General features: G+C 37.2%; 1 protein-coding gene across 3 annotated transcripts; it reads right to left on the bottom strand.

Moving 5' to 3' along the window:
* Positions 1-283: 283 nt before the first annotated feature.
* On the bottom strand, positions 284-10211 carry LOC111401922 (probable polygalacturonase). 3 transcript variants are annotated; one of them, XM_023029900.1, is made up of 5 exons: positions 9631-10211; positions 6977-7097; positions 2215-2463; positions 1555-1708; positions 284-1322 (listed from the first exon to the last, which is right to left on the bottom strand). In XM_023029900.1, the coding sequence occupies exons 1-5, from the start codon at positions 10042-10044 to the stop codon at positions 791-793; spliced, it is 1470 nt and encodes a 489-aa protein (XP_022885668.1). In that variant the 5' UTR covers positions 10045-10211; the 3' UTR covers positions 284-790. The 3 variants fall into 3 exon arrangements, with proteins under 3 accessions (XP_022885668.1, XP_022885670.1, XP_022885669.1); XM_023029902.1 differs by having other exon boundaries at positions 8444-9901; XM_023029901.1 differs by having other exon boundaries at positions 8163-9901.
* Positions 10212-11507: the final 1296 nt, after the last annotated feature.

Raw genomic sequence — 11507 nt, forward strand, 5'->3', positions numbered from 1 at the left:
TTATCTTGCTTTATTTTTTATAAGAACCATTGTACTACATCTACATAACAATTTACATAATGATTTATCAACATATGATGTGACGAGATTTAATTGAATCCATCAATCGAGTAACTTTCCCACTCACATTTTAACACATTATCATTATGTAAAACATTACGTAAATAGTCATGTACAATAAGCATTTTCCTATGAATAATATTGTCTAACACCAGTGGCGGTAGAGCACAATCTAAATTGCTACATTTTATAGATTCAATTAAACGAATCATGTGAATTTGCATTTTAATGAATATATCATCTAATATCATGTAATTGTCATTTAGACTCGTACTTACATCAATGGCAATGAATAACATTACTCTTTTTTATAACAATGATCCAAGCAACATGGATAATAATAGAAAATTTTAAATAATCATGAGGTTTTTTTCACGAGAGTAATTTGCAAATTTTTAATGTACAAAACATAAGTACCACTATATCAGTTCTTGCCTGATTGCACAGTCCCTCTCTTTCCGCTTGGTACCAGATCTCGTGTCACAGATACAGGAATGGGTTATTGTTTCATCACGAATGAGCATCTTCTTGCAGTTAAACAACTAGTAAATTCCCTTTCTTTATCACTTCACAAGAGTCAAGCTCAATAATTGGCTCCATCAAACCTCCGAGATGTTGAAGTTCAGCAGTTTGTAACATCCAACCCCAAGTTGTTGAAGCAGTTGGTCTTTCTCAGAGGCAAGATTGACAGCAAGGAAAATTTAGATTCAAGTCCCAACAACTTCACTTCTCAAGAATCATAGTCTATTGTGTCCGTACTAGTATTTTGAGACGTTGATTGCTTAATTAGACGTCCTTCTTCATCATACAAATCAAGAATCTCACACGGCTTGGGGAAAATCTTACCAATCACGCGTCCTTGGACAAAAGAGCACTGGAAAATTCGCTTCTTCTTGTAGGTTATTCCCACTAGCATGTCTTGGAATGTGACATTCCGTACAGGAATTTCTTGGCTGCCATAGATACGGACTGGAATACGAACTCCCTGTCCACGAATCCCGTTAAAGCTTATGTCCCCAATGAATGGAAGGGCGTTGGGATTATAGCCTTCATCTGGATGCTCGTTATAGTCAGTCTTCATCACAATACCCACCCGCACGTTATCTAATGTTAGGTTTTGGTAGCTAATTTGTCGAACATATCCACCCCTACCAGCGCTTGTCTTGATTCTAATACCCCGTTTGGAGTTCCAAACAATGAGATTCTCCACCGTTACATTCGAGACTCCGCCAGACATTTCACTGCCAATCGATACTCCTGCACTGTTAGGCATGGAAGGAAGTCAACAAGAGAACCAGTGGAAGGTCCATACATCCACTGTGTCTATTAGTTAAACTACTTTTTCTGTATTAAGATAGATCCATCCTAAATTTGGTTTCACATCCAGAATTAGAGACTTCTATCAAAGGAGCAGTTTGTTAGATCAAGCTATGCGTAATGGCATCAACTGGTAATATGCATGCACTGAAGCAGAATACAATATAGAACTGTCACCTTATCATTGAACGCACAGTGACATTACGAATGAGAATATTGGTTGAAGGCCGGGCATAAGCAATTCCATACTGATCCCATCCACTCTTGATAGCAATTCCATCATCGCCCACGCTTATGTAACTGTTCTCTATCACCATATTCACGCATGAATCTGCAGAGACCACCAGCTACAATATAAGTCCATATGCCGTACATAAATTACGAGAAGAGCTGGCTGTATATCAACGACAAGCAACATATATGGAAAGGGTAACAAACTTATCATTTCAAAAATGAAGAGGAAAATGCAAGAATTTAGAACTAAAATAAATGAATATATGTTTCTGTTATAGTAAAAGTCTAAAATTCATTCAGCCATCGCTGTATTATTAATGGACAAGTCTGTAAGTTCGTTTCTAATTGAAGTCCCTATTTGCCTGGCAAACTTCTCCCTGACAATGACTTGTCCGTAGCTAACCTGGACACAGACCACTGAATATGACCTCACAGGTTTGCAATTCTGGTTTGCTTGAATAGAATAACATGTTTCTATTGCTCTATAAATAATCATTGGTTCACACATATAATGATTCCTATTTCTTTTAAGAATTTCCTTTCCTTTCAACATTGTGACTTATCATGAATTCATGTCAAAAGAATAATTGAATTCAAGCATACCAGGATCTATTCCATCAGTGTTCGGAGCATCAGACTGCGGCGCCAATATGGTTATATTTCTGATAGTAATATTTTGACAGTCATAAGGATGAAGCGTCCAAAATGGAGAATCACGCAAAGTAATATCAGATATCTGAATGTCTCTTGACCACATAAGCTGCACTAGTGGACCTCGTGTGTGGTTCAGAAGTTTCTTACGATACTTAATCCACCATGTCTGACCTTGCCCATTGATAGTACCATTATGTCCTGTTGATTAGTTATTCAAAAAATGTTCTCAATATATTACTTGGAATTTTAAAACTATACATAGAAAAATATGCCATTCAAAAGAAAAACTGCAGTAGGGGCTAATTGGTGTACATTAAATTTATTAAACGTTCAATTATGATATAAATCAACTCCAAAAGACCAAAAGGCATCACATCTCCAAAATCCATTCTGCGAACAAAAATTTTCCAACTCAAATGTAATGCCTCCAAAATTATTATGAACTATAGAAGACCTTAAATTAACGAAGCACAAACTGACGAAAAGCAATAGGAATGGAAGATCCCTTAATGCATGCAAACGAGGAATTGGTTAAAACCATGAGTAACATTCTCAGGTTTCACGGGGTGCCTTTCTTCTTGGCATAGAAAGGGACACCGTGCGGCAGTAGTCTGCTCCGCTATACTACCTTCTGCCTTTTCTCGGTCGCGTCGGGATGAAAGAAAATTTGATTACAATTTTGTAGAAAACTTACAATAGAGAATTTGAATACATTGAAACTAAATTGAACATTAATTGATGAAAACTGAACATTACAATTGATGAAAGCAGAAAATTACAATTGCTGATGCAGTGGGTGGGCACCAGTGAGCTTGAAAGATTTTTGAATGACTAATACCCCCTATAATAGCATTCTGAACAAAAACATAAGTAACAGGAGTAGACGTTTAAAAGACGAGGAATCATACTAAACGTTTACCAATATCATAGCTATTTTATAACTGAAATGACTACTACAATGAAAAGAAAATTACAACTCAAACTGGAAGTAATATTTACAATGTGCGGCCGAAGTTGGGCAAACTACGGCTGCGATAGTGTCAAGGGACTAAGTAAAGTTGCAGTCCTTGACATTCTCCCCCATTTGTTTTGGCGACGTCCTCGGTGCCATCAATGCATGATATGCTTCAATTAATGGTTTGAAGACTCCGAGATCTTTTCTCTTTCCCAAGTATTCTCCTCGCTGCTGCATCCCATCCATTTGATCAAGTACTCCTGATGATCTTTTCTAGAAGCTCGAGTGATTCGATAGTCAAGAATAGCTTCAGCAACCTTCTTTCCAGCTTTCTTTAGTTCAAACACAGGTCGCTTTGGCTCATTTCTAGATGCGTCCTCCTTATCCGCAAAGTATGGCTTCAACACTACCATGAAAGGCCTTGTGGATTTTACACCATGAAGGGAGTTCAATTCTGTATGCAACTCTTCCAATCCTTTTCACGATGGGTAATGGTCCAATGTATTTTGGCGACAATCTTGAGTCCTTCCCTCTTGTTGGTTTGTAAACATTTCTGTCGGAAAGCTTAACCATTACCAGATTTCCAACATTGAATTCAATGAAACGGCACTTTAGATCTGCAGCCTTTTTATACCGTTTTTGAGCTTTCACAAGATAACTCCGAACAATTTCAATATTTCATTTCCACTCTTGAGAAAAGTTCTTTGCTTAAGGGGACTTGGTACTTCGTTCGATATCCACTGTATGAGGGAGTAGCGATTGAGGGCCAGTAACAATCTCAAAAGGACTCTTATTGGTAGAAGAGCTCTTTTGGGCATTGAAGCAAATTTGGGCCGCATCCAAAAGTTTTACCTAGTTTTTCTGCAAAGTAGAGATAAAGTGCCAAAAATATTCTTCTAGCATAAAATTGAAGCGCTCCGTCTGTCCGTCAGATTCAAGAAGTTTGAACAACTCAGTCCAAAATATGCCAGTGAAACGAGGATCTCGATCACTGACGATGTCCTTAGGCAACCCCCAGTATTTGACAATATGTTTGAAGAAGAGTTGAGCTGTCTCTTCCGCAGATACATACTTAGGCGCTGCAATGAAAGTTGCATATTTTGATAGACGGTCCACCACGACAATGATAGTGCCAAAATCCTCAACTTTTGGCAACCCAATAATGTAGTCCATCGATACACTTTCGAATGGCCGGGTTAGGACGAAAAGGGGCTCCAGCAAGCCCGCCTTTTTCTGATGATCTGCCTTATCTTGCTGACAAATAAGATAGGTTTTTACATATGTTGCAATGTCGTCCCGCATTTGAGGCCAGTAGTATGCACGTTGCAGTAGTGCACAAGTGCTTTCCTCTTTGGGATGTCCTGCCCAAATTGTGTCATGGCATTCTGTAATTAGTGATTTCCTCAGATCTCCGCCCTTAGGAACATATAGGTGGTCTCCCTTTGTCTTCACTAGTTCCCCATCAAACCAAAACTGTCGAGTTTTACCCTGCTTGATGAGGTCGACCAAATATTGGATAGCCCGGTCCTTCTCCATAAGTGCCCGAATTTGGTCTCTAGTGTTTGTGGAGACTGCGCTCCCTGAAAGAGCAGCTACGGAACAGATGGAAGCTAAATCGGCCCGTCGACTAAGAGCATCAACAACATGATTACTAGAGCCAGGACGATACTCTAACATAAAATTGAACTCTGAAAGGAATTCCTGCCAATGAGCATGTTTGCTCGACAGTTTTGGTTGGGACATGAAGTGACTAACTGCAATGTTATCTGTCTTCACAATAAATGGAGACCCAAGCAAATAGTGACGCCATCCTTTGAGATAATGGACTACTGCCAACAATTCCTTTTCATGTGCCGAGTAACGACGATCTGTCTGGTTTAACTTCCGGCTCTCATATGCTACCGAATGTCCTTCTTGCATGAGGACTCCACCAAGTGCAAAATCTAAAGCATCTTTATGAATTTCAAATGGTTTAGCCATATCCGGTAAGGCTAAAATCGGATTCGTCCACATGGACTTCTTCAACCTTTCAAAAGCAGCTTAGCATCGGGATGACCAATCACAATCCTTATCCTTCTTTGTCGATTCAATAAGTGGCAGTGCAATTTCTGAGTAGTCTTTCACAAATCTTCGATAGTAATTGCATAACCCAAGAAATGAACGTACATCATGTACGGTTTTTTGTGGTTGTCAATCTTTGATGGCTGTAACCTTCTTCGAATCCATGCGATTTTACCTTGTTCAATGATGTGACCCAAGAAACTGATAGATGTCTGAGCAAATGAGCATTTAGACAGCTTAACATAAAGTTCATTATCCCGTAGCCGATTAAAAACTTGCCTCACATGCTGGACATGTTCCTCCAATATCTCGCTGTAGATTACTATGTCATCCAAGTACACCACGACAAAATCAACTAAGAACCTGTGAAGTACCTGATTCATCATAGTACAAAATGTTGCTGGAGCGTTTGTTAAACCAAAAGGCATTACTTTAAATTCAAAGGCTCCATATCTAGTTACCACCGTAGTCTTTGCTTCGTCCCCCTCCTTGATCCGAACTTGCCAGTATCCGGACCTAAGATCAATTTTTGTGTAATACTTCGCCCAACTAAGTCGATCAAAGCAATCCGCAACCAGTGGAATAGGATAGCTATTCTTTACAGTAATCTTGTTCAAGGCTCGATAGTCGCAGCACATTCTAAGAGAACTATCGGCCTTTTTCTGAAACAATACAGGAGCTCCGTATGGCGACTTCGCAGGCACAATGATTCCACTCTCCAACATTTCTCCCAATTACTTCCTAAGCTCTTCAAACTCAGGCTGAGACATACAGTATGGTGCCTTAGCGGGAGGTTTGGCGCCTGGAATAAGTTCAATCTCATGATCAATCGTCCTTCTTGGTGGTAATTTCTTTGATAATTCTTCCGGCATGATGTCCTCAAATTCCCGAATAAGCCATTTGGTTCCAATTATGTCTATTTTAGAGTAGATTATTTTAACATTTTGATAAGGTTATTAAAAGTTCTTTTGATTTTAACTTCTTTGCCCTAATAAAAGGCAACTAGGTTTTCATTATTTGTAGACTTCGATTAATTATTAAATATATTCTTCTCCATTTTCTTCTATTTCTTCTCTTTCTCTTTCTCTTCCCTATTTCTATTTCTGTTGTAAGTTCTGCATCATTCTCCCTCTCTGTTTTTTTACTTTTTTTTTCTTCATATTTCCAAATAAATGACGTCTCTGTGAACCCTTGCTAAATTGTTCCATATAAAATAATGCCTACACTTTTTTCTGACAAAACTGGAAACATAATTCTTTACAGTCTGAGAAAAAATTTGTGTCGCAGTATGAATCCCGTAAACAAATAGACACGGGAATAATAGAGAGTGTGTGTTCTAGCATTCATCAACAAGTTAATCATTAAACACAAGTTATAAGGCTTTAGTTTGTTGTTCTAACATTATGTTTTAAATTGCATCAGTTGATCCACATGATCTAGCAGCTGAATATATTGCATATAATAAGAAATAAATTAGTCTCTGTCTTCCATTTGAAAAATATTTATGTGATCAAGAGGTGTTACTCACTCATTAATCACTTTGACGAAGATTTAAAACACGTAAGTAGTGGTGGACTCATTCAGGAACGCTACTTGTAAATCCAATGAGTTATTTTTGTAATTTTTATTTGTAGAAAGAAAACTATGTAAAAGATTGAACTCCAAATTTAGCGGTGATCAACGCAATAAACTGACCTGTTATGACAACATCTTTCAGATGTTGACCGTGAATCAAACTTCCATAGCGTGGTCCAGGACATTCTCTTCCATATCCATATGATGGCAAAGGAGGCATCAGTGGCCAATGATTTTCATCCTGTGTCGTGTAATGAGAGAATAAAGTGCATTGACACTAATGTGGTTGGCTCATAGAACAGATTATTCTGGCAGCCCAACAAAATTAACATATAACATTGACAGAGTTATTTTTGAAAAAAAATAAAATAAAATAAAATAAAAAATCCCAGAAAACATTGCAACCAGAAGCTTCTCCATATTTCTTTCAGTTAATCCCAAGACATGTCATAGTAACAAGCCAGCAAGAAAACAGAAGCTACATGTCCAGAAGAAAGAAATTAGGTATTCATCGTACCACTGCCAAATTAAAAGACATCTCGAAACCAATTTTCAATGGAAAATTGTTCTTGTTAGTTCATATGCACACCATGATCCAAAGTTTTGTCACGTTAAGGCTCAGAGGGAAAAAAACAAAGCTTAATTAGAAGTTTTCAGATAGGTTTATGGAATGTAATGGACCTTGTCATATATCAGGAATACATGAATTATTTGTGTTAATAATTTGATATTTCTATTCCAACATATGTGTGGAAAACATACTTATGTTCTAATCATCTTGGAGAAGTTTCAATACATTTAATAATTTCACATAGCAAAATTGAAAATACAATCATTTCTGGAAATTCTAAGATTCCAAACTACAATCTGTTTCTTTTATGCATATTTTGAAAATGACACTTGCTGAATGTCTATAGGAACGTGTCAAAAACATGAAACCAGAATCTACATGTTTCAAAAAAAAGCTTTCTAATTGAAAACATGAAATTAGAGAGACAACTTTTACTTCATTTTTCTCCTTAAAATTGCAAATAACAATTCAAAGCTCAAGAGCAAATATACACAGCTCAACAATGTCCAATGTTCCCCAACACTGAGCAATATGAATTTAGCTACTTCCTCGTAGTTTCTATTATGTGAGTTTCCTTGAACAAAATTTAGCTCACTTTAACATGCTCATGTTAAAAAGATTTGCAATTCAAGTTATAATTTTAGGGATTGAATAGGCTACAGAGTGGAGAAGATAGGAAGCCAAACGGAATTGAACAGAAAATGGCCATAATGGTTAAATGTACAAGAGGATTACGTGGGAGCATAATAAGGCCTGTCGGAGTTTCATGCATCTTGGCTAATTGAAAAGACAATCAAGTATATAACCGGAATTCCGTCTTCTCCAGCTCCAAAGATGCCATCCCACTTCTAAGACAAGGTCAAAACTGCCATTTTATCTAGGTCTGATCACAATTCTTATCAATGTTAATCACACAGGGCTATTGAAGACAACCAATAATAAGAAAGCTTAGTTATACAGGAACAAGAGAGCATGGTCGAGAATTAGAGAGTTGAAAAGGGGAAAGTAGAGTTTACCCTTCTAATTACAGTATCAAGTTCCATCCGTATTGAGTTGATGGCTACACTGATTAAGGCAAAAATCCCTTATCCTGGGTTGGCAAGAGTTTCAAGTTGGAATATGATAGCTCATCTTTGGCCACCACTGCATCCCATTTGGGAGAGGAGGTGGGATTGGTTATCCTGAGACATGTACTCTTCTCGATTCTCAGTTACGAAAACGTGGACTAGATTATTTTCAGGGTTTTAAGGTTTTATCCAGAACTTTATTTGTCATAAACTAACCACAAGCTGAGGTAGACACCAAGGGAAAATAATGTAAAGATGAAATGACTTCCCAAAAGAGTTCTATATCCATGATTCATTTGGCAACTGTCAAAAAAGTGGCTGCATGTTAATGAACTCCCAATCTCCAAGGATGAGTCATCTCTGATTAAAAAGGAAGCTGCACTTCAGGAAAACTGATACATATTCCCCCAAAATGAATGATAAGGATATGAACCCAATATGAGTAATAATATCAACCCCAGTAAGATGGAAAACATCAAATTACTTTGATTTGGCAAGTCAACAAGGCCTGTCTGGCCTCATTTTATACTTCAAACTTGACCCAGGTCCTTTTATATAGTTTAGCACATCAAATATAGCTTTGTAGCAAATCGATAACTAACAAACATATTCACTCTCTCTTTGCTTCTTTTTGCCATGTTTGATGAAGTGGATGAGAAACAAGAACACCAAATTTTACAACAAGAATTATGAGATAAACCTACTTTTATCATACAAGTCAACTAGATGTGGTTCAAGACAAGGTCAGCTTTTATCTATATAAAGGACATCAGATGTCGGGTAAGACTTTATCCATCCATTTCAAGCACGGACACAGTGGCTTTATAACATTCCCAACAGCACGTTTGCAATGCCATTTTATTAATCAGATATTAAATTAGAATACAGAGGAATGGAACGGAATGTATTGTAGACGAATACAATTCCGAACAGTTATCAGGAAAAATGGCGCTTGCTACTCACTCATCTATCCAGTAGTCACTAACGCGCTCCAATTCCATGTTAAGAGAAGCTACTAGCAATCCCACCCCCAAAAGGTAATACTCGTAACCATATTGCACCCTTCACCAACGATAGCCATCTGAACTACGTACAAGCATAGTCCACTTTGGTAATACAAGAAAAGGGGTACTTACATCAGTTCCAAGAACAACGGAATTTTCCGAGAGAAATAGGGTCATATGGCTGGTAAGGTTAAAAGGAGCTGTGAGCCACCTTCCAGCCTCCACATTAAGCTGGCCGCCACCCCGCTTTCGAATTTCTGCAACCGCCCTCTCAAAAGCCTTCGTATTTAAAGTCACGCCATCGCCAACTGCTCCAAAATCCGTGAGACTGAAAACAAGAGATCGAAGCCTCGGGATGGGGCGGGGGGGTGGTATCCAGAACCGATCGATAGCTGTCCTTTGCCACGCGACAATTAGGATGAATCCAATGGCCCAAATGAGAGTAAAGAGGATCCAACGGGATGAGAAAAGCAATGAGAGCGTGCGTTTGTAGTCGAATCTGAATTTGTTGCTATTCCGGTATTGAAATCTGAAAGAATCTGCCATTGATTGATGCGATTATGGAATGGAGAGCATCAATCTAGGGATTTATGTTCGATTTAAATTTAACTAACTCAAACAAAGTGGTGTGGAGCTTTCAACCAGCGACAATCTCAACTTACTCGACCTCTCTTAGCGCTAATACGGTGCTTAATCTTTTGGGAGAGATTCTAACTTTGTATTAAAGCGACACCATCTTCAAGTTTATTTAGGTGAACTTTTTCCAATATCTTTCTTACTTTCGAATATACTTGTATTTAATGCCAAACTTTATTAAGAACATTTTTTTTTTTTTTGTTTGAATTGAATTGAGTTATGTAAACAGAATAATACTTATTGTACGGTCAAAATTCTAGCACAAGAAGGTCGAATTATATACTTTATTCGATACAAACTCTTTTTTTTTTTTTTTGGAAGATTCGCTATGGTAATGAGAAAGATTTATGTTTAACCCTCATTTCAATGTCAACCAACATTATATAATTAGAATGGAGTTATTGAGGATATATAATACTGAAACTATCCACATATCGAATGACTTGTTGTTATCCTTTGAATTCGTAAATCACTTGTTAAGTAATGACAAGTAGAGTTGCCATCATTGGTGGACCTTTTTATTTTAAGAGTTTCAACCATATCCTACTTGTAGAACCCCAAATAATTCTAGACACTTTAGTGGCACTAAGACATGAATATTGGATGACTAAAGTATACTTCAGATTTTTAGTCTCATTTGAGACCCATTTTCAACATAGGAAACATTTGATTTGAAAAATGATATCTAAATAAAAATTGTAGCTTTTGAGTTAGCTTTCCAACGCACTTTGAATTACCTCAATCGGATATCGGGAGAAGAAGTTATGATAGAAACATTGAAAATTGTGCAGTGTCAACCGAACTACAACCGATCGACCGAAACTGCCTGAAATGAAAATTCTCGTTTTTCTCTAGAATTTAAATATTTATTTTCATCAATTATTTTCTCAAAGGGTCACCCACGTTTTTGGCAATAAAAACCCCCCACTAAATTGAAGCATTAACCTCAAACTTAAATGGCACCCATGTTTTCTCTCTTAAATGAAATTTGATCCTTCATTTGCTTTAAGTTATGGAATATTTACCTCTAAATAAAGACCTCATTTCATTCACTTTTCTCACACCAAAAGTAAGAGTTTTTACATACTAAAAAAAGAGTTTCCAAGAGAGAAAAAGAGATGGAGGAAAACTATTTTTCCTAGAAGTTTAAGAAGTGTTTTCAAATATCAATTCTCAACGCTTTTCAAACATCCAAGGAGTGCATTTCTTTCAACGTTCAAGTTTCATTGAAATTTTCAATCCAAGTTTTCGAAGTTTCAAAAGCATCAATCAAGGTAGGTAGATGTGCAATGTGTTTAATCGTGTTAAGTTATAAGTTTCGATTCATGTTAATGTTCGTATGTCAAATTGTACTCCGGTACGGCATATCCCTC

The sequence above is a fragment of the Olea europaea genome, chromosome 10 (genome assembly GCF_002742605.1).
Source record: "Olea europaea var. sylvestris chromosome 10, O_europaea_v1, whole genome shotgun sequence".
NCBI lineage: Eukaryota > Viridiplantae > Streptophyta > Magnoliopsida > Lamiales > Oleaceae > Olea > Olea europaea.

Coding starts and splice junctions, on each gene's coding strand:
- LOC111401922 (XM_023029900.1), bottom strand. CDS start 10,044: ATGGCAGATTCTTTCAGATTTCAATACCGGAATAGCAACAAATTCAGA. Junction 2,464..6,976: donor GAAAGATGTTGTCATAACAG/GTCAGTTTATTG, acceptor ACTAATCAACAG/GACATAATGGTACTATCAAT. Junction 1,323..1,554: donor ACTGTGCGTTCAATGATAAG/GTGACAGTTCTA, acceptor CATGCCTAACAG/TGCAGGAGTATCGATTGGCA.